Source organism: Adelges cooleyi, unplaced genomic scaffold, assembly GCF_023614345.1.
Source record: "Adelges cooleyi isolate 19-005CV unplaced genomic scaffold, UGA_ACOO_1.1 ACOO_flye_CR_arks_rails_tigmint_CR_PRNA_21, whole genome shotgun sequence".
Classification (NCBI taxonomy): Eukaryota; Metazoa; Arthropoda; class Insecta; order Hemiptera; family Adelgidae; genus Adelges; species Adelges cooleyi.
In genome coordinates this window covers 8,071,624-8,096,263 of record NW_026095871.1, presented here as the reverse complement: position 1 = coordinate 8,096,263, position 24,640 = coordinate 8,071,624, and the positions used below count along the sequence as shown (strand labels likewise).

Here is a 24,640-nt window from a genome sequence, read left to right as displayed (position 1 = left end):
CGGTAGTATTTCGTCTCCACGTCGGGCCGCTTGCATTTGTCGTCGACATAATAATAATATAGAAGTGTAAAAACGTTTTTTGATTGATGGAATCGTATGTGTTTTTTGTTTTGTTTATTTGTTATATGGTCTTTGATTACAGTAGTATTTACAACACATAATTAATCTAAAACGTAACGTCATAATTTATGAAAAAAAAAAGAAAGGACATTTCAGTGAAATGGTTTCGCTGCGGAAATAACGCAATCGTTTTGTCCGTATCGTTTACTGTGTAAACAAACAAAAACACTGTCACAACTTTTTTAAACTAAAGTATTTTATTATTATGAAATAAAAATAACAAATGTTCATACTCGATACTGTTAAAGAACATAATATTACGACTAAAGTTGTCCTCCGATGGGAATGCTTGCGCGTTGGGGTCAATTGTTTTTTTTTTCTTATTTTGAGCTGACTTGTTTTTTTACTATACTTACGTAAGTAATGCGTCTTATATTGTATTTTTGTGCGTTATTATTTCGCATAAAAAAATAACGTTCATTGTGTTTTGTAGAAATTGTACATAACAATATCGAAGCCTTTTAAAAAATAATAATAAATTATTTACGATAAAAAAAAAATAAAATGGTCAACGCTATTGCATGTTTTTTACGCGATTTGTATATAGGTATATTTTTCCGACATAGTCCTTTTTCGATACATGTATTGGCTAATGATAAGATAACGTCGAACTTACAAATTGCAAGTCGAAGAGTTTGTTGTAAATTTTAATATAATCAGCACTCGCTTAGTATTTTACATATTATATGGTGGTTATTTTAAACATTTTACGTGGGCCTACTTCTGGGCCTATTATAATACAAAATATAACAATATAATATCGTGCAGGCGATCAACCCAAATAAATAAAATCTACTCATGTGGCAAAACACATTATATAATGCTGGCAAAATAACGATAGTGTTGCCTTTCATTGTTACTATCCACCTTAACCGACACACGATCAATTGCTGATAAAATACGTGCAAATTTGTAATTTTATTATTTGATTTTCAATTACAAAATAATTAATTGAATTACCTAAAATATAATAACGAAACAAAATATTTAAAAATAAATTAATAATCTGGCGATGTTTTTTTCTCGAGAAAAAATTATAAGAAGAAAATTACAAAAAGAGAAATTACTTACAAATTACAAATCGATAAAATAATTGAATTAGAAACTGAAAGCCGGATTTTAAAGTATCCGATTATCCGAACTTAATCAAAGTTAAATTAGAACAGTCTTGTTGTAAAATTAAATGTAAAAAAAAAATGTTAAAATGTAAAATTTATTTTAAAACGCAGATTTAAATCATTATAACTTCATTATTTCATAAAAATAGTAAAATCTAGATTATTTGTCAAAACAATAGATACTCCCAATAGTAATTCAAATACTTTTGACCCCTATTTATTAATCTATTAATCCTTGTTTTTAACTATAGGAAACCCATAAGAAAAACAATATATATATATATATTTGTAAAGAACCATTTTGAAAAAAAGTTTTCAGGGAATATCTGTTTTTAACTAAATATAAATAGCTTACATACGAGTTGTTTAGAAATTTATATTATACTGATAAAATAATATAACTTACATAATATACGGGTTTTTATTTAAATATTGCAACGCTACTTGATGGGAATTCGAAATTCCTTATAGGCGACATACCGCACTATAAATGCCAAATAGTTAACAAGCTTGCTGTCAATGGCTCGTTAGCCTTATTGGAATTTATATTGTTTGGCCAATTATAACTGTGGTCTTTGAACAATTAATTGTTACTAATTGATTTTAGATTTGGAATTGTTCAAGTATTCATACTAAATGTTACCCCTCTCTTCGTTTTTATGTCTAAAATGTAAGTATCCGTGAACATTATTTACTATTTAAGAAGTCATTACTTACTTTAACTCGTTTTTAATTCATTGGGACTAAAACTAATTACTTACTTTTATAATTGTATTTAAAACTTTTTTTCTTTGAGGATAATTTTTAAATAGAGCTTTTGTTTGTTCGTTGCGATGAATTTTTAATCAGTTTAATAGAAGGTAAATGTCTTTTACAATAACAAGGTATTTGTTTGCAGTTAAAAATTGATTTATTTCTTAAACCTTAGCAGTCTAATGTTGTTACTAACATCTTATAACATCTTGTTACATTGTAATTTATTCTTCATATATGAATGTAGTAATAATATGTGATCGTTTTATTAACATAATTTCTGTTTAACAATGCTAATCAAGTTAATTTGTAATCTCACAGAGTTATACATTTTAAATAATGTGTACCTAAAAGGTGGCCGTGAATTTGTTAAATGGTAACTGGTAAGTGCTAAATAACTTTATGCTCTTATTCAAGATGATTGACGTTATGAAATTTAGGTAAATATAATTTTGTGCATGAAAAAACGGCAAGCCCGAAAGTTTACATTCTATTACACAAAGATGTTAAATTTCAAGTGAGAATTTGTAGTTACTTGTATTTCCCCTTTGCCGTGCATAAGACGTTGATTAATGTGAAATCTGATACGGTGTAAACGTTAGACTAAAACATTGCCTTGTAATTATTATACTAGTTGGGTTACTTGATCCCACGTTTAAGGACTGCATTTTGAGAGTGTAAATATTAGTATAATATGGAGCGTTAAGCGCGACATTGATTACATATAAATGCCTTGATAAACTATATTATTAAGGTAAGCACCTATAGTAATAAAGCGATTATCTTTTGCTATTATAAATATATATATATATATCTATAGGTTTGGTCGGATATTAGCAATAATAAAGTGTATAAAGTACCTACATATAGGAGTGAACAGCATTTGTACTGTTTACCATAGTAACTATTATAATAATTGAACGACGACGACACTTCTACTATATAGCTAATATGTAAAAGTATAAATAAGCTTGCATGTATTTAGCTGTTATTTGATAGTTATAATCGAGCAGATCGTATTGCGCTTTAGCACCACTTAATACAAGACTAAGGGCATTCAACCAAAGGATTATTGTAAAGGAATAATAAAGTGGACGTTTTACTAAGGATCTCTTGATTAAAGAAAGAGATATTTTTGCGAGAACGTGTGATTCGTAACGATAAGCTCCTTGATCTCGAAATGGCTTTATTGAGCCAAAGCAAAAAAAAAAAAACCACTACAAGACAGATGAGTTTTATACAAAAGCGTGAAAGTTGAGAAGATAAATTATCTGATAAATTAAGATTTAAAAGAGCTAATATAATATTTTATAAATATATTTATATAATATTATACTATTCTAGTCTCGGATTTCGTATACTTTAACCGGTCAACAACGAAGAAAGAGGCTTTAAAAAATCATAATTTCGATTTGTAGTCTTTTATTAAACTTACTAACGTGTTGATAGTCGAGAAGGTGTTGTTTTTTTAATGAGTTTCCGTCGTTGAACACACATAATAACATGTTTATCGATCAGGTATATATTTTACATACATATATATATATATATAGCTGTTGTAACGCCGAGGGTTAAAGCGTGAGTCATTAGCTTCTTATTGCGACTTTGAATTCGTTTGATCCATCAAAAAGGAAAATCCTTGTAACAACTTGAAAACTCTAATTTAAAGTATCTTAACGAGAAACCTACTTGAAACAATAAGACTCTTTATATGAGAGGCTCATTTGGGCAACTTGAGGGAAAAACTTTGGTTATGTATACATAAAAAAAAAACCTTTAACTCTAACGGTAATCTATTAATTATGCTAAATATGTGTGTGACCATCTGAGTCCATCACCAATGATAATGAAATAGTAGAGAAAAATGCAGGCCAACGAACTTTTCTACTACTCAAGTGGTGACTTCGGATTTTGATCAATTCAAGCGATATTGGTTGTACAACAACAATGGTCGCAAAATAAACTATATTTATTCTTAGATAAAATGTTCAATTTTTCTTAGTAATCTGAAATTGTATAAGATGTTTCTTTTGTTCTGTTAAAATAATTTTCAAGAAAATAATATGTACATAATACACAAAAGAATTTATCGATTATATTTTAGTTGAGCGGAATTTGTTTAATATTAAAGTGCCATCATATTATTACAGTTTGATATTATTTATACATATTTTTGTTATTATATTAAGTAGTGTTTATTTATTGTTATGTGACAATATTGTAATCATAATAGGTAGGTATGGCGATATTGTAATTTTCAAGAATTAAACAATATTGAACTAAAAAAATAATAATAAATTTTTTACGAATAATTTAGTACCTACTATATATTTCTTTCATTACAAATGTAATACAATAATTTGTTTCATTTTATCAGATGACAATATTATTGTGGAAACAGAATCGAATGATTGCCGCATACCAGCAATGGTATAACGATGCCTTTTTGTGCTGAAAAATGAATAATTAACGGCATTATCGCAATACTCGATAAATTAAAAAGTATTTTAGCTGGACAAATTCAATTTTTAAACGAATCGCTAGTAATAAACAAATAAATGCCTTTAATTGCTTATGACGTCACAGCTTGTCAAAATTCCAAGAACTTAATTAAAATGTCTTATAGGCTTTTAATACTCGAAATGTGACATGTGATTTAAACGTGACAATTTTTTTTTCAATACTGGGCGTGAAATGGTTTAATGGTGAATAAATTAAAAATCATTACTGATAAACTGTTACATATAAATATTGTGGTAGGGATTATGTGTAACATTTTCGATAGAACTAATATTGTTAAATATATAGATACTTCATAAGAAACTAATAATTGTTAATTATTACTATAGTTGTATAGTGTTGTTGAACTTTAAAATGTATACTGTTGGAAGTGTGAAAATCATGAAATGAGATTATGCATAAATTATTTTAGTTTTCACGAAATTTAGAACAGTGTCATAATAAAGTTAATATACACCATGCATAAATAATCTCAAAACTCTGGGTATTTTTTAAGTGTGGGCTACATATTGCTCATAAACGGGTTTTTTCACGAAAAGACATTTCTATATTAAACAGTATAAACAATTTTTAACACTGAAGACAGTAGCCTAGTATATTATAATTAGGTAGTAAAGCCACGTCTCGAGCTGATTCGTAAAGAGTCATCCTTATACTTCACTGAAACCGACAAGTAAATGTACCAATAAAAGTCAAAAAGTAAATTTGTTATCCTCATCAAAAGCTGCGAATTGATAATATAACCGAAAAAATATGTTAGGACATTTGAAATAAAATAAAAAATTGCATTTTTTAAAATTTGTCTTATAGAATATACAATGTAATTTTTTTAATTTTTTATGTGGAAATGTATTTAATTTAGAATAAGAAACCAGTTAAATTATGTTTTGTAGCTCTAAATCGTTTTATATTCATACTGTTATTTTGAACTTTTAAAGCAAAAATATTCCAATTTTAAATTATAATACATCTTGTGAAATGTTTTGTATTATGTTTGTGTGTGTGAGTACAAACAAGTATAACAGAAAACCCATTAGTAGGTATTTTATTAAAAAATAGTAATAAAAATAAACAGCTGTGATTATACTCAACAATAAAAAACATATTAATAATGATAATGGAAATGTAATTTTTATTTTTAAACGACAATATATGAAGGGCACAGGGGAAAAACGATAGTTGTCACATTATGAAAATTGTTTTTTTTTCAATTTATGCCAATAATTTTTTTTATTTATGTCAATAGATTGTTTAAATAAATACAATTATTATTAGAGTAGAATTTAATGTGATTTTTTTTGTTCTTATGTAAGAGGTAGAGGAATTCACGAACTTTGTTTTTGCTGTACTCTAAAATTTTCATAATGTGAAAATTACCGTTTTTTCCCTGTGCCCTTCATATGTAATTTACTTTAAAAATCATAATAGTTTCAATTGTCTACAACATTGATTTAATTATTTGTTTTGTGTCTCGACCGCTCGGATATATTCATGTAGGTACCTAATCTATAGATCAGAAATTGTACCCAAAAAGTACTTTAATAACGAACAAAATTGTTTTAATTGTTATACGTCTCAAAAGTGGTTTGAAAAATGATTGAATTTCATGTTACATTTTTGGTTCATATTTTGTTTAATATGTAAATTAAATAATTAGAAAATAATAATAAATTCAGAGCTGCCGTTACTCGTTAGGTGTAATATACTTTTTTTTATTTTATAAGTTTTATACTATAATTGTTTTTTTTTTAAATTATAGTTTTAATTAATTTCTATTTGAACTTGTGTATAACCGTATATATATATATATATATACTGTAGGTAATTTGATTTTACTTTAATGAAAAGTTACACAGATGTTTCTTTCGGCTGACATTTTCTTGTAAACATGAAACTTAATTTATTATCCGGTATTGTAAGTAACGGTTTTTTTTTTTTTTAATTTCCCACTTATGGTAGCTGTTTTTTTTAACGTGCTTTTATTTATGGTGCCTACACAAAAGCACACGCATTTTCAGAGTTGCGCTTATAACCACTAACGAGACATGATCTTATAGCAAAGCCATTTTGGTAACATATGTAATAAACGATATATTTTTTTTTTTTTGTAAAAAGGTAAATCTGAAATATTTCCCCGGAGTAATACTACTCGCGTCAGTGTCGTGAAAACAAATTTTACGGGTAGGTAAATATCTATTATTTATCATCATTCTGAATCAAAGTTCTCCTTTTTTTTACATAACTCCACCTAACACGTTGATTTTATCATTTCACTTTAAACGAACGCGTTTATAATTATAACGTATTAAAAGTAAGTGTGCGGTTAACGCCAAGCGACGGGCAACTACAATTACTATTATACAACAAAAGGCCATGAACTTAGGGTCGGTGTTCACATCAAATACAGCACTCAAAAAAAAAATAATGTCATCGGCTATGCATTACGAACAAAAAGTTTATCCATCAATGTTGTTCTAAGCACTTAGCAGAAAACTTTTATTTTTTCTTCTTCTATTTATACATATTAGCTGTAGAATAAGTGCGTTTTTCCACAGTTAAATGTTTGGGTCCACGAGCAAATTGCCTTCTATTGGTATAATATAAGCCCCAGACAAACCGGAAAATAGAGCATTACGCGCTACGCTCCAATTCAAGCAATAGCGAATACCTGTAAGTCTGTAAAACACACACACACACAAAACAAAAAAGCCAAGATAGTGATTTCGATACGACCATGTGCGTTTTGCAGCAAGTACAATCACTTTTAAATGACCACAAAAATCTTTAAAATAAACGACAGGAAAACGTTTTTCTTGGTTATTAAAAATTACTCATTGCAACAATTCACAGTAAGGAGGTGGGTAACATTTTGGATAGGGTACAATTTTTATATGGGCTTACTTCTTAATTCCGCCTTTTCTTACAATTACTGTTATCACTCGAAAAATAGAAATAACAAAACCATAATACGAATAACGTCAGTACACGGTCGACGAAGCGCGAAATTACAAAAACCAGCGCTGAGAGTTATTTTGAAAATCAAAACCACTGGAACGGCTCGATTATTGCACAATCGCATTACTGTTATTTCAAAAGAAGATATTTGCCAATTTCAATTAAAATTTATCTTTTATTCTAATATATCAGTATGTATTTAGTTTACAAAAAAAAACAGAATAAACGACGGTTGATGACAGTTTAGACGTATTTTGACAATTATTTAAAATATATTGTGACAATTATTAAAAGATAGTTGAAATATTTTTATTTGGAGCTATCGAAACGTTTGTCCCTTTCGTCTATTCGACTGTTTAGCATGCGAGCCGAGTACAGTTGACTGTATTTTGTTTTGTTTAAATAACAATTGAGAGTATTTTTGAATAAAAACCGTGTTCAGTGAAGCATCAATCGGTAATCCCTTTTATATTAAAGGCAAAATTCGAATTACTTTACCTCACTACTTACTTGTACATTGTTCGGGTCTTCGTAGAACTTGTGTATTCAATAAAAATAAAAAAAACAAATGAGCCCATTTAAATATTTTTTTTTAATATTGCTACTACTAGTTTTTTTTTTTTCAAATTTCCGACAACTGTTTTGTCACAAAACAACAAAAACCTCTACAATGAGATTGTTTGCTTCTATTGTTATAATATATATATATATTATATGTACCTACCTATAAATTATAATGAGATTTCAAAACGAAAATCTCTATTGTGTTTTTTATCACGTTAAACCCTACAACTTTCTACTAAACACAATCAAGTACAATATTTATTATTATTATTATTTTTTAAATTAAAATCTCATACAACGTAAAATACTGCACCCCGTGAGTACCTTTAATGAATTAACGATATTTTAGGATTTTTTATTCAACCGTTTATTTCTATTGAAATACCATATAGATTATTATTATACTTCAAGTTACCTTAAGGAACGAATAAATATTTGTGTTCCACGAATTTAATGTAAGTTATAACGCTGTCAATATTCTTATTTTTCAATTATAATGTACCCATACAACAGTTCAGTTATAATGTTATTTTAATTTATACGAACCACGTTCACTATATTATGGGCTACCACCTAAATTAAATTCATAATGTTAAATGAACAAAATAATCCTCTTATTGTGATTCGATATAAAATATAAATAATTGAGTTCGAATTTGCTTGGAAAATATACAAGTCATTAAATTCGAAAAACACGAGTTTTAGAATAATATGAAAATTAAATATAAGAAACATAATGTGTATAGGTATATCTATAGGTAAAATTGATTTATTTTTATTTTTTATTATTCATCACAAAGAGTTGCCCACGCACAATTTATTTTTGGGATTTTATTAATTTACCATTTAATATTAATGTACGAGCAAGTACTTATTTCTTAAATATTTTACCGAATGGAAACGTGATAATGTATTATTTATTAGACTGTGATACGTTTTGAATTTGACATGTAACCTATTAACTGCCCAATAATACATTTGCATACCGCATAGTGGAACAACATTAATTATTGATAATAATATAATGTTGCAGAATTGTATAAAATTAAAATATTACAGTAATTGGTGTTATATCAATAACAGATTTGCCTTATACACTAGATTGTACTATCTGTATTATTCAGACATTCCCTGGGCTAGAAAATGGCTCGTTGATTTTGCTGTTCACATAAAGAACTAAAATGTTTTTTTTTTAATTTTCTCGAAATTAAATTTAAGTGATAAGGGCCTTTTTTGCATGAACCAAATCATGTACCCAAATTTATCGGTTCTTGTAAAAAATATTTAATTCCAGCATCTTTCGCATCGTTTGAACAAGCATTTGAGGGGAGTAATATGACACCAAAGGGTAATGAAGTGACATATCCGGATTTACCTATCCACTGCTGTTCATAGATTTATGTAAAGGAATTAATTTTGAACAACCGAAATGTGACCTTTATCAGAAGGCTGTACATTTTATTATTAATTGTAGTTTCAACGATACTTAATGTTTTCGGGGGTAAAAAAACAATGAATAAAATGGCGCGGTTATTGTAAGTACTGCGCAAACTATGCGTATGACTATGACATTTTACAAGACTTTAAAAAAATATTTTATAACTGCAACTCTCCGTTCTTGTAGAACACACCATATACACTTGTGTTAGCTGTCACGGTGTTGTAGCTTATATAACTTTTTAATTAAAATTTAAATCTGGTGTTGAGGGAATTTATTATTTGCTACACAGTGTACAGAGCAGGCGGGAGTTGTATAACATTGTGTACATTAATATACGGTTTAAAACGGAAATTCTTAATTTTTTTTCTCCTGTCTAACCCGTTACCTATACCGTATGTATAAGTCGGTTTAATGCGCAAAACACAAAAACGCCTATTACACATGAATACACACACACATATTATTTAGACTCTAAAATTACTACTGTAATTATTTCCATCTTCAACGTTTTAACGCACAGTTAATACTATTTACAGTTATTATACAAATAAGGAAAATATACAATATGTACGATACACTTTCCAAGTGTCTGTTTGCACGTTGTTAAGTGATATACAAATGTTTGCATGCCAATCTTGAGTATTGAAGGAGGAATATATTATGGATATACCGCGTATGACAAATACTGTTCGTCGTTATTAACTTGTGTGTTACCATAACGAGGCCTTTGAAGTCTGACTGGAGAGATACCATAAAGGTTATATATTATAATCAGTCTGCAAATAATAATAGAGCCGGGCAAGTTGCTCAGAGGCGTGTTCAGTGGGGAGAAGAGGTCAAAAGGATAACGTCTGTCCAAAAATAAAAATTACAAATAAAAGTAAAAGTTAAGTGAAAGCTATCAAGCGGGTTGGTTACTGGTTGCGTTTTCTACCAACTAATGACGGTGGTCTTGCTGTCGGAAAATCTTAGTCCAAAACATTTGTTGTGTTTATAATTTTCAGTCAAAGTTACCAAAACATTGTCGGCTAATTAATTACACACGAAGACCGACCGGAGGGGAGGTGAAAACAACTTGAAATCACACTCTTGTGAAAACTTTTCTCTTTATAACCTATATATCCTATATACGGTTAAATACAGTTTTGGCGCGAAATTTCCGGCGAATAAAATGTATATTATTCATGGCCGACACGATAAGTATACCGCTGTTTATGTTGCATTTATGAGGAGACTTGTATTTTTTTTTTTTTTTGCATGTTAAATATAATATTATGTTCGCCTATACTTAGAACGCGCAGTTTTCTTCGCGATAATGCGGCTTGTTTAGTATTCGCTTGAGGACATAATATTGTTGTATAACATATATATATATATATATATATGTATATATATATATGTACATTTAAAAAGTTTTAAGCCATCTTTCCGAAACTTGATACTTAAATATTTAAAATAACCGGTATATTGTAGAACGATAGCGGCGCAAGGTCGCGTTCTATACATATACCCCGAAAAATGTCACACCCCTACAATACAGGTGATATATATAAACATATACCCCTTGCATTCATTTCGGTAGAAATTACCCATAATTTATTATGATTTTAAAATATATTTTACCTACTCGTTAAAATCATTATGGCATGATAGAATGGTACTACCTACCTAATGTGTGGTAATAATATTACTAGATGAAGTGATGAGAGCCAAAAGGATATGAGTTATTTTTTTAAACAAATTCACAAAAGTACTAAATTATATGCGTTTAATGTGCTTGGACATATGTGAATTCAAAAAATAGTTTTACAACTTCGATGTTAAAAAACTAACATATAAATAAATTAAATTCAATATAATATGTCAAATCTATTACAAATAGCTATTCCGCTACATCAATTTGCATCCACGCATTCTCAGTAAAATAACATATATCGGAAAAAATCTAACCGTTTGTGTAAAAACAAATGAAAAGAACTGTTTTTCTCTTTAACATACCAGTAAATAATAAAGAAGCTGACTGTATTTCGATCTCCTCGAGAAAAGTTTGGAAAGGGGATTGGTCTATCATTCTTGCACTGAGTCCTTCAAATGCTAACTTTTCAAATGAGATCAGAAACGATTTTCATTTAAAATTAGTTTTATAATATGTTTGAAATACGTTTTGTCTGTCTGCGATAATATTGATTTTATTCGAACTTGATTAAACGCGGAAGTAGGTAATTAATTTAAAAACAAATTATATTTTATACTTTATTTCGTTAAAAATATAATACTTGGTTGATCTCTTCGAAAAAAAAATAAACCCAAAAAAAATGTTCCTTGTTTGGTATGGTAATTTTTTTTCACCGACACAATACAGAGAAACTATTTTGAAAAAATCGTTATTAATAAATACATGTAATTCAGCAATTATTTCTAATCAAGCCAAATAATATTTTGTTTTATTTGCATTAGATACAAATTTTATTCGCAATCCAAGATTTTTATTTTGTTCAGTGCGGTTCGGACAGGAAAATAATTTAAAGCATTGTTAATGTCATATTTTGTTGTAAAAATAATAATTTTTCAACACCTGTTACTCGCGGTGAAATTACGCAATTGTTGTGAAAATTAATTTGTAGATTGTAATTTATAAATTATTATTATTTTTTAATAATTTGTCAGTGGCCTAGTCCCGAGTTATTACGTAAAAATACTATAAAAAGAAAAGTGCGTGATCGACTACTGTTGCCGTCAAGTCACACAAAAGCAGTGCTCGAATTAGAAAAATTAAAAGTAGGGGACGTTTTTACTTGAAAAAAAGAGCGCACTCGGCATTTTTTCTCAAAAAAATAGACCACCACTTATAAAAATGAGTTTTTCTGGAAAAATATTTCGGGTACTCAGTCCTCCCCCCCTCACCAGTTCGAGCACTGCTTACGAGTAGATGTCCTAAGTCTCGGGGACCTAAGACATTGTGAAATGTAGGTGTGTACCCGGGCTATTTCGTCGTCCGTGCTGTTGTCGCCGTACAGATCGTAAGTGACGTTGTTGCTGCACAGGGGCACGCTGTTGGCCGCTTCCACCGACAAGTTGATGCAAGTCTCATACCGGTACTGCAACGTGTTCTTCTCGTACGCGTTCGCGGCCGGCGTCGGTTCCATTTTCGAGGTAGCCCCCCACCCCCACACTTATGCACTTATGATGCACACGCACGGACAGCGGCCAGTGCACCACCGCAGCACCAAAGTATAGAGTCACCACCGCCCGAACGCGATCAACAAGTCATTCGACGGGCGGCGGCGGCGGCGGCAACGGAAGAAGTGGCAGCGGCGGCGTCGGCAAAAGAATCGCGTGGACGTGCGTTCAGACGGCGGCGTAACGCGTTGTCATCAGCGGTGGTGCGCGGCGACAAACTACTGCTGAAGGCTGCGGAGAGCGTCTCGACGGCCAATCGACACCACGCTCGCACGGCGGACGGCCAAATCGCGGCTCGCGCACGCCCCGACGTCGTCGCGCCTTGGCCACCGCCGACGCCGAAAACAACCCTTTTTTTTTCCGCCACTTTCCGGCCGGTATCGCCGTCGAATCTACCGGACGGCGCGGCGCCCCCCTGCTCATAATCATCCCCCTCGCTGTTACGACAAGAAAAACAAAAATATCAACCCCCGCGCGAGACGAATTCGCCGCATAAAGCACGAACACAAAACATAGCATAATAACAGGTATACACGATAATGGTATATAATTACCGTAAAACTTGGTGGCTTTTTTTTTATATTTTCCCTTAGCTTTAAAAAATTATGCGAGGTCTGATGACAATCAAAACCGTGTGTAAATCGTTTTTCAAGAGACTTTCCAACTATGTATATTCCCGTGTATAGTGGCGTACCCAGGGTGGAAGAGATCAAAAATGATTAAAAACTGAGTTACACAAAAATCGCATATAAACGAGGATATTAAAATAATTGATCAATCATGTCGAACCATGTCGAAAACTAATACGACTGCTTTGGCATTAAATTCGGAATATATATTATAAAAATGTATACGTCTTTATGTTTCCTCGAAGATATGAATACGACCCGAGGATAGCGCACAATCTTGTTTATCTAAGAAATATAATATGTATGTACATTTAACACTTTATATAGCTTCGTCTGAGTACCTAAGTCGGACATAAAACGCGGTACCTATAGAAAATCTACTATAAAGCTAAAAACGGTTAGTTTTTCTAAAGTACCCATATCTACCTCTAGTATAATGCCCTAGCCGGGTTCGTTGCAAGCAAATAATTGTTGTGGGTTTATGGGGAACGTATATACGGTTTGCATAACCATTAAAACAAGTTTTTTCGATTTTATAGCGTTTGCCCGTCCATATTACATTGGTCTAGGAAAATTTTACAGCCAACCTAAATGATACTGGAAAAACAAACCACCAGTAAACGCTATTATGTGTACCGATATTGCTTCAATCGAACACACAAGTTCTTGTCCGGATCCTTTCCTTATTTTATAGCTGTCTGGTACTGGCGTTATACGACCTACATTGTTCATATTCTGTTATTGGTTTTTTAAGTTTATTCTTTTATCATGTTACACATATATAGACCTGGCAAGTGTATGTGATCTATATCATGCGGACGCATTCACCAATGTATTATTAAAAATAACAAATCGTCGAGAGCCACGTGGATCATTGATTCGCCCACTGGCTCGTGAGATAGATCTATTTATAATATGTATGTATATTATATAATGTTAATGCATAAAACGAGCAAATGCGATTTTGTTGTTTCTCTTGCTAACGTTTGTACGCGCCAGACGATGACGTTATTGATGGATTATTATTGCTTTTCTAAACACAATATATTACAAAAACAAGTTAACACGTGTGTGCTATGGGGAACGGCAACACGATCTCAAAACGATAACAATTAGGTATATAAATTTAATTTGTTTTTTAATATGCCATCGGGCGGGCAAAACTCTTAAAAACAAGTATTTAGTTACTAATTACCGAGATTAAGAGTAATTAACGACAAGGATACAGTTTCCATTGAAGGTGATTGATTTTTTTAATCAGAGTTGACTACAACCAGGTTGTTTTTTTTTTAAAGCCAGACCCAATTATTAAACAAAACCTATATTTTTCGGTAAATACGAAACGCGTTTACTGGGCTTCTGATTTGAAAACATTTAATAATATCAATAACAATATGTTGCGTAGGTGTTTATTTTCTGTAAATGTTTTCTCGGAGTTGAGGAATGTGGTTATGTGCTCGTTCTATGGTATTATTTGCATTTGATTATTGAGGACTGTGATCCGAAGACAGTTTAAACTATTGCTGACTGCTGTGTTCAAGTACAAATTCCAGATGTTCCAGAATGTTTCCACTTTAATCTATAACAGGATAACCTTTGTACGTCATTGACCAAGAGATTCTTAAATAATAAATAAATAAACATAACACGACGCCCTTATCTTTCGGCCAAGTATATTTTATAGTAGTTTTTTTTACAGCATAATTTAATTAACTATTATACATAATTTCCACCCTGCTAGTAGTAATTGAAGTTTCTGAACATCCGACCTTTATTTGGATAACCTTTGGATGATCCCCAGTCAGATCCAATTACGTTTATTCGGTCACCCTATAGTCAGTCGATACCTTCGCATAACCCTTCAAAGTTCAACTCTTTGTATACCTACACGTTAAGTGTGCTTTAATTTTTGAATACTATTAATTTAAACATGCCATTAATTTTGTTTTGTTTTGAACCTAAACCAAGTTACCTAAGGCATAAAGTTAAATTTTGATTAGTCACTCAATCGATTGTATTTGATTTAACCATTAACAGATTAACTTGTCTAAGTTTATATAAATAATTAACTTTCCAGCTAATCCATGACAATTATCATGTACATAATTAAGCTTAAATGTAAGGTTATTGATTTAAAACAATATAGTATATCTGACTAGGTTGCATTTTCCAAATTACAGAAATTGCCGTACCGTTCAAATTAAAACAATTAAAACCGTGAATACAAATGAGGTTCAGACACGTAGAAGATTAGTGACTATTATACAGTTAAAGTAGATAATTGAATTTATTACCAGGATGGTAAACCACAATATACTCCGAGTATAACTATGAGTACTGTATTATTTTAAAGTGAAGTCCTAGTTTTGTACAGCAGGTAAAATTAGAAAATAGATCTTGAAAATTCAAGATTTGTCAACACTCTTTAGGTGATATATAATCAACATTCGAAAAAATATGGTATTCTGTGATGTCAGTATGCTAACACATTTATGGCGAATTATACTATTGTCTTTCAAGTTTGGTTTTTCGCATAAAACTGTTGTAAATAATAATTAATAGTTATTGGAAATAATATTTGTTTGCATCTAAAAACTGAATAATTTGAATTAATATGTTTTTTTTTAAAGATAGAAGAGAGTACTAAAAAAAATCGAATGTTGAATAAGAAAAACTATACACAAAGTAATTGCTTAGTTACGGTTATACCCTATCTAGGTAACCATGGGCTTTAAAAACCGTAAGATAATATTATATAGATTAAGAAAATGTGTTACAGTTTATTTTCTTACTAAATATTGTACTAAGCATAAGAATTGTGTTTTTTTAACTTAAGCCTTAATGTACACTTAATTAACGTTGTGAAGGTTTATGACACGTTTTAAAATGTAATTGTTTTTGGTAAATTTATATACTTACTTGTTTTGACAATAGCGGAGTGAACAAAATATATGTTATAGTTTATACAATATATATTTTGATAATTTGTTTTCGAAAATACTATTCATGTATTTTGTACCAGAATTTATATTTTATTAATTTATGTATATATTTATTACAACTTATTGGTGTAATAGAGATAATATTTTCCAATTGGAAAACTATTAAAAAATAGTATTTTTTTATCCTGTTTAAAATGATCTACAATTTCTTATAACTTGTTTTGCAATTTAGACAACTTTTATTTTAGAGACTGTAGGGGACAACCGAACAATATGGAACCGAATATGTAAAGCTTCAAAAACGTTGTCATGTGCAGACAATATAAACACACAATGGAGTGTATCCACAAGCTTTGTAGTTCATGTGCATTTCAAATAATGTTATAATACGATTTTGCACCCTTTAATATAATACTCTTTGCCGTACTACGCGACTGTTAAAGTCTTGGCAGTGTAATCGTTTGATATGCATTACCTTCGCATTAGTCTTGGGCTCTGGCAGGTAGACTAATTATAATGTTTTAGCTAACAAGGGCGACACTCAAAATCCATCAGTCATAACAGTGTTTATTGTGAGATTTTGGGATATTATCGGTTCAGAATTTATTATCCCGTGTTTCTTTCATAAACTTTTTCTCCCCCACCCCCTCGAAAACTTTTAGAGTGTATTTCATTTATGTCATTCTTATTATGTATAAAACGTGATTGATATGTGGGATATAAATTTCAAGTTTTCGCCAGGTTTAAATTTCCAGCATTTTATTTGTGCTTAGAAACTATAAAAAAAGGTAGTTATGCAAAGTTGTCTAATGTTTAAAACTGACCATCAAACGCAGGCAATGACGCAAACACAGCCTTAATGTATATTAGGTTGTAAACTCGTCGATTAGTAGGCGTTAACTAATTGGACAATTTTATTGCTTATCTGACCAACCAGCAAAGACACACGAGAATAATATTTCTATCAATTCCGAATGGTGAAACGTACGTTTTTGTTTCTAACAATACTACTTAAATTGGCAAACAGAACAGTTACTACGTTGGTACTCAAAAATGCTAAGTCTAATGCTTTAGAAACTCAAAGGATACTTATTGTAAAGGAATCAACAAAAAACAAAAATTATAAAGTAAATTGTTTAATAAATAATTAATGGCACATACGTTTTAATAATAGTAACAATAAAATATAAAATATATTATATACAATTCATAACAAGATATGTTTTGACAAACTAAAGATTTTTTCTTTTAGTTCAACAAGTATAGATGGTAATTCGACACTTGGGTAAGCAACAGTGTTAAAATGTATCACGTAATAAAAACAAGAAACAAACCAACAACTAATACTAACTTGTAGTTTAAAATTATAAATGGTAATATAGTAATTGTAACACATTTGGATTATTATATTGTGATTAATTAAATTCAATACAATTATTGTGTGTTAGAAATAAAAATATATGGTTTTACCGCTCTTCAGAGTTTTTTATACTTGTTTATTAATGTATGCCGACGGTAGCATGCAAACAAAATGACCAAAAACTAGAAATAAAATAATATATTATACATATTAGAAATTTATAACAAGAAGAAAAAAGATTTCTTTCTAATCTAGTTGCATTACTTGAACTGTGGCAAATTTAACTCCGGTCCAAATAATATCGTCTCTACTTTGTCTAATATCAGAGCGCACTGATATAAAGCAGCCAGTAGCCCACGCGTCATATGGTACACATGAGTTTGGGCCATTCCGGAATACATAGCAACATGATAACGGTAATTGTTTACTAGGGTTCACTATGTACCAATCCTGGGGTTTATTAAGTCCACAACACCGTCTCTAAATCGCATAGTGTACTAAAATTACATTAATATCTACACAATTCTCAAAATGAAAATTTTCCTTACTTACGTCTGGTTGCATGTAATCCCAAGCCATAGTCCAGAAGTCTTCGCCAGTCTGATTATACTTGGTCATTGACTGGTTCATCACTTTAAAGCCATACTCTTCGATTTCTTTGCGCTTCACATAAGCGGTTCCGGACAAAACAAACATTGCGACTACGACGACCGCGAGCAATGTGGAAAACTAAAAAATAAAGTACATAACTGACATTACACATGTGAATGATCATGTGGACGCTAAGTACTGACTATAGACAAGAGGCGCGTGCTATCGTTGAAAACACCGCACACTCCTATAACAGCTATAGCGAGCAAAAACAGCCCGACGACAATTAATGTTTCAGACGCCGTGTTCAGATCCTCATCGATATCGCCGGACCAGCTATTCTTATGGTTCATGAAGACGCCAAAACCTATGAAGCATAAGGCCGAAATCTGAAACAAAGACAACGATTACAATTCAGTAAAATTCAGTTTACTATTGTGTGGCAATGTATATTTACTTACCAGATATATCAAACTATACACGTACACAATGTACTTGCTGACGTACTTGTAAAACGTCATGATCGCTTGTATTTTATTTAAAACTTGGACTTAAAAATTGGTAACAGAAACCAGTGGATTTTAAAAACGCTGGGTATATTACTAAGACGTGTACGCCGTACACGAGTCGCGACTGACTGAACTCTGAAGTAGTATCACGTGTGTCGACAGTGGCGCCCGGTGGCTGATATCAGTAGTCATAAAACATATTATTTCTTTATTCTACTGCTAATAGAATTCAATTTAATTGCAATGTGATTGTTGTGTGGGATTTAATTTTAACTCATATTCAAGCATTTTATTTGTGCTTAGAAACTATAAAAAAGTTAATTATGCAATGTTGTCTAATGCTTAAAATTGACCAAAAAAACCGGCAATGGCGCGAAGGCGCAAACACAGCCTTAGTGTATTTTAAGTTGTAAACTCGTTGGTTAGTAGGCGTTAACTAGTTGGACAATTATTTTATTACTAAACTGACCAACCGGCAATCAGCAAAAGTACACGTGAGAGTAATACTTCTATATTTTTAATTTCTAACGGTAATTAAACGTATGTTTTTGTTTTAACAATATTTTTTAAATTGGCGAACGGAACAGCTATTACATTTGTGCTTAATAAAGGTCCATCCCCACTGCTCCTTGATCGTGTCCACTGTCCTTGTAGATTTTTGGCACGTCCGGATAGCCCCGGTCTTTGTATTTGCACAAGTCAAGGAGGAGAAAGTGTAAATACCAATTCTGTAGATCCGATTTAGCATTGCAAGTTAGAAAAGCAAACCAGCAAGGGATTCAGACAAGAGATATGATCAAGACCAATTCCTATTTGACATCTGGATGAGTTGCACAGCAAAATAATATACAATTTTTAGTACCAACTAGATATTCAATTGGTCTTTTGTAATCTATTATTATTTAATAATAAGTTATCTACATAGTTTTTATTTTATTTCTACTTTTCAATTGAATAGCTTCAAGTAATATCGGGAGGTCACGGGTCTACAGGAATTATTACAACTGAAAGTGATTAAATCGCTTATAAATAAACGAATCTGTTATCTGTGGGTGTACACTATCAGATCTACTACACAGATTCGTAGAAATACTAAGGTAGTTTGCAAATCAGTTAATACTTACGTTCTTATATCTTACTTTAACCCATTTGTATGATTCAGTATATTATTATGTTTTACACCAACATTTTACCTATTACTAATCAAATGGTTCGCGATTAATCCTAACTGGAGCTCACCAATTATAGTTATATATTCCTCTTAGTAAAAACTTACAGGGCAGGTCGTCAGTCTGCCGCCGGAAAGGGGGATGGCGGGTCCTTTTCACCAGACGATTTCCCGCCCGTGACCTAGTGTCGTACCAGCGACAGTGAGCGCCAAACTCTCTGACTACTTACCCACTCGAGCAGTCATTCTCCGCCAACTAAATAATAATTGCACATAAATCAAAACATTTCATTGTAAACCTTCTCAGTATGATATTAACTAAGTAAATAGTAAAAGCATAGGAATAAACAAAACAAAGTTATAAAATAAATAGTTTAATAAATAATTAGTGGCACATAAATTGCACATAAGGTTTGATGTTAGTAACAATAGAATGTAATATATATTATACAAAATTCATAATATAATTGTTTTAACAAATATAAATATTTTTTTTTGTGTTTAACATTTGGTAAGCAACAGTGTAAAATAATAAAATAGTAACTATAACACATTTGGATTATTATATTGTGATGAATTCAATTCAATAAAATTATTGTGCGTATGTTAGAAATGAAAATGTATAGTTTTAACGCTCTTCAGAGCGTTTTATACTCGTTCCTTAATGTATGTCGACGGTAGCATGTCACCAAAATAACCAATACCTGGAAACAAAATAATATAATACAGATATTAGTAATTTATATTAAAGAAAAATATATTTCTTTCTGATCTGTTGCAACTTAATCAAAAATTACTTGAACTGTGGCAAATTGAATTTCGGTCGTAATAATATCCTCTCTCCTGTTAAACTTAAAAAAGTCGACCATTGATTTATGGCAGCCCTTATGAAATGCGTCATGTGCTATGCATGGGTTTTGGCCATTTGGCCAGTTAAAGCAACATGATAACGGTAGTTGTTCGCTATGGGTTACTATGGTCCAATCCTCGGATGAATTAACACCACAACACAGTCTCTAAATCGCATAATATACAAAAGTTATATAAATATCTACACATTTTTCAAAATGAAGATTTTCCTACTTACATCTTTTTGAATGTAATCCCAAGAAATAGTCCAGAAGTCTTCGCCGGTCTGATTATACTTGATCATGGTCTGGTTCATGACTTTCATGCCATACTCTTCTATTTCTTTGTGCATAACATAGGCGGATCCTGACAAAATAAATATTGTAGCTACGACGACCGCGAGCAATGTGGCATACTAAACAATTATGTACATAACTGGTATAAATATGTGTATGATTATGTGGACTCTAGTACTGACAATAGACAAGAGGCGCGTGCTCCTTTTGAAATTGCCGCATACACCTATAACGGCTATAGCGAGTAAAAACAGTCCAACGACAATTAATGTTCGAGTCACATTGTTTAGATCCTCATCAATATCGCTGGTCCGGTTATGATTACTATTGATGAAGACGGCAATGCTAATGAAGAATATAGCCGAAATCTGAAACAAAGACATCAATAAAAATTCAGTTTACTATTGCATGGCTGTGTGTATTTACTTACCAGATACATCAAACTGTACACGTACAAAATGTACTTACTGACGTACATGTAAAACGACATGATCGGGTATTTTATTTAAAACTTGGACTTTCGGCAACAGAAACCAGTAGAGTAAGTAGAATACTATGACATGTACGCGACTGGCTAGTGGCTATAGGGAATAGTGTACTGTGTAATGACTAATGCGGCACGCGGTAGTTGTTATCAGTAGAGATAAGAAGATTCAAGATATTTGATACCAAAATACAAGATAAAACTATCATTATTCAACTGCTAATTTATTTAAATTACACGCGATTGTTGAGTGGGATATGCTTTAAACTTATTCCGGTAGATTAAATTTTCAAGCTTTTGTTTGTGCTTAGAAACTATGTAAATGGTATTTATAAAAAGTCGAATGCTTAAACTGATCGAAGTACGCTGTCAATAATGAGAAGGCGCAAAAACAGCCTTAATGTATTTTAAGTTTTAAACTCGTTGGTTAGTAGGCATTAACTAGTTAAACAATTTTATTACTCAACTCACCAACCGGCAATCAGTAAGGACACATGAGAATATTTCTATAGTTTAAATTTCTAATGTTAATTTATATGTATATTTTTGTAATAACAATATTACTTTGGTTGGTTAACTGAACAACTATAAAATTGGTACTGAAAAATACTAAGTATTATGCAAATCAATTGAAACTTACATTAATATATTTATCATAAAACAATACATTTTATTACTAATCAAATTGTTTACAATTTATCCTACTAGTCAGGGCAACTAATACAATTATATTAGTTTCCCTGACTAGTAATAGTAAATTAATTAGAAAATTTCATTATAAAACTATACTTCCTCAGTGTGACATCAACCAAGTAAATAAAAGCATTTTTATCACATAGAAATAAAAAAGGTTATAATATAAACTGTTTAATAAAGTTATAATTAAAAACTGGCACATAAGTTTTGATAATAAAAAACAATAATATAAAATACATTATAATATACAATTAATAAAAATATATGGTTTAAACGCTTTTCAGAATGTTTTATACTCGTTCATTAACGTATGTCGACGGTAGCATGCAAACAAAATGACCAAAAACTGGAAACAAAATAATGATATACATATAAGTAATTAATAATTAGAAAAAAAATAGATTTCTTTCTTATCTTGTTGTATTTATCAAAAATTACTTGAACTGTAGCAAATTTAACTTCTGTCCAAATAATATCATCTCTATATCGTCTAAGATTGAAGCACAATACTTCAAAACAGCCTGTAGCGTACGCGTCATATGGTACACATGAGTTTGGGCCATTCCGGAATACATAGCAACATGATAACGGTAATTGTTTACTACCGGTAACTATCCAATCCTCGGGTTTATTAGTTCCACAACACTCTCTCTAAATCGTATAATGTATTTGATTTGTACGAATATCTACACATTTCGTAAAATTTTTCCCTACTTACATCTTTTTGCATGTAATCCCAAGCTGTTGTCCAGAAGTCTTCACCGGTCTGATTATACTTGGGCATGGACTGGTTCATCACCTTCAAGCCATACTCTTCGATTTCTTTGCGCTTCACATAAGCGGTTCCGGACAAAACAAACATTGCGACTACAACGACCGCGAGCAATGTGGAAAACTAAAAAATAAAGTACATAACTGACATTACACATGTGAATGATTATGTGGACGCTAAGTACTGACTATAGACAAGAGGCATCTGCTGTCGTTGAAAACACCGCACACGCCTATAACGGCTATAGTGAGCAAAAACAGCCCGACGACAATTAATGTTTTAGAAGCCGTGTTCAGATCCTCATCGATATCGCCGGACCAGCTATTCTTATGGTTCATGAAGACGCCAAAACCTATGAAGCATAAGGCCGAAATCTGAAACAAAGACAACGATTACAATTCAGTAAAATTCAGTTTACTATTGTGTGGCAATGTATATTTACTTACCAGATATATCAAACTATACACGTACACAATGTACTTGCTGACGTACTTGTAAAACGTCATGATCGCTTGTATTTTATTTAAAACTTGGACTTTAGGATACAGAGACCAGTTTTAAAAACACTCGGTAGAATACTAAGACATGTACCTATATAGTCTGTGGCGTGTCATGTGTGGCCGGTGGCGACCGGTGACAAAGAATAACCAGAAGGGAAACTTAGGCTGGGACCACGGCAATAGATAAACTAGTTGCAACCGATTTATCAGCACTGGCTGTTATCATAAACGCGACGGAATACATCATGGATTTTCAGTGAAAAATAAAAAGTTACACGATTCATTTACGAGGATTGCCAGCAGTATCCCATGTAAGAACCCATATAATTTTTGAAAGCTTCCCTTCTGGTTGTTATGAATTGATAACAAAATATTAGTCATTATACAAATTACAATCCTTTCTTCTACTGCTAATTAAATTCCACGGCATGGCCTTGAAGCTAAAAGCTTTAAGCATCTGTTTTACACTGGCATTCGTTTTGCAAACATAATTTTGGTGGGTAATGGTTATCTCTCTCACACCTGTATAACAGTTGGTGATTCATACATACCGTTTTTGTTGGAAAATGACGTACTTACGTTTTTTTTTTTAAAGACTAACACTGAACACTCCAATCTAGATATGTAAATTCTAAATTGTAGTCATATCTATAGTACTTATGCTTATACCAACAAGTACCAATATTTCATATGGTTAATACATCGAATTTTCAAAATATAATGATAGACAAGTATTACTAGATAATTCACAATTATATTAATTTTTACACATTAACACAACTTATATATTATTTTATGTCAGTATTTTAATAAATCGATCATTTGTCACATCCCTATAGAATGCATTGTTTAGTATGTTAATTTCTCTTTCTTTTTTTTTTTTATGTCTAGACTCACGATATCTTCTAAACCGCTAAAATTACTTTATGTAGCAAGTCTATGTATCATACCTGAAAGGTATAAAAAAACATATATAATATGAATAAAATACGTTTAACACTTATACTGATAATATAATATTCATTTTTGCTTGCCTTTTGTTTATGAAACGGGTTTCGAAACACACACATACATTTTAGGCAGCAATAGTCAGTAAACAAATTTTTTTTAGAGTTTAATTTTGTGTTGCTTCTTGTTTTTATTTTATTATAATTATAATATACAATATAATATAAACGTCCGGAGGCGTATCA

General features: G+C 31.2%; 3 protein-coding genes across 6 annotated transcripts in view; all 3 read right to left on the bottom strand.

Moving 5' to 3' along the window:
* LOC126834094 (allatostatin-A receptor-like) overlaps positions 1-12,873 on the bottom strand; it is a 119,139-nt gene extending 106,266 nt beyond the window's left edge. Inside the window, exon 1 of the mRNA XM_050565778.1 lies at positions 12,450-12,873. Coding sequence (XP_050421735.1) covers positions 12,450-12,617 — 168 coding nt within the window. The 5' untranslated portion in view covers positions 12,618-12,873. The remainder of the gene's footprint in view (positions 1-12,449) is intronic.
* Positions 12,874-17,393: 4,520 nt separating this feature from the next.
* On the bottom strand, positions 17,394-23,787 carry LOC126834824 (tetraspanin-3-like). 4 transcript variants are annotated; one of them, XM_050567008.1, is made up of 5 exons: positions 18,635-18,817; positions 18,377-18,562; positions 18,135-18,311; positions 17,847-18,062; positions 17,394-17,764 (listed from the first exon to the last, which is right to left on the bottom strand). In XM_050567008.1, the coding sequence occupies exons 1-5, from the start codon at positions 18,692-18,694 to the stop codon at positions 17,699-17,701; spliced, it is 705 nt and encodes a 234-aa protein (XP_050422965.1). In that variant the 5' UTR covers positions 18,695-18,817; the 3' UTR covers positions 17,394-17,698. The 4 variants fall into 4 exon arrangements, with proteins under 4 accessions (XP_050422965.1, XP_050422964.1, XP_050422968.1 ...); XM_050567007.1 differs by lacking the exon at positions 18,635-18,817 and adding an exon at positions 23,394-23,787 and having other exon boundaries at positions 17,396-17,764; XM_050567011.1 differs by lacking the exons at positions 17,847-18,062; positions 18,135-18,311; positions 18,377-18,562; positions 18,635-18,817 and adding exons at positions 22,614-22,826; positions 22,894-23,070; positions 23,136-23,321; positions 23,394-23,774 and having other exon boundaries at positions 17,414-17,764.
* On the bottom strand, positions 20,250-21,610 carry LOC126834823 (tetraspanin-3-like). The gene is made up of 5 exons (XM_050567006.1): positions 21,426-21,610; positions 21,178-21,363; positions 20,938-21,114; positions 20,648-20,866; positions 20,250-20,554 (listed from the first exon to the last, which is right to left on the bottom strand). The coding sequence occupies exons 1-5, from the start codon at positions 21,483-21,485 to the stop codon at positions 20,489-20,491; spliced, it is 708 nt and encodes a 235-aa protein (XP_050422963.1). The 5' UTR covers positions 21,486-21,610; the 3' UTR covers positions 20,250-20,488.
* Positions 23,788-24,640: the final 853 nt, after the last annotated feature.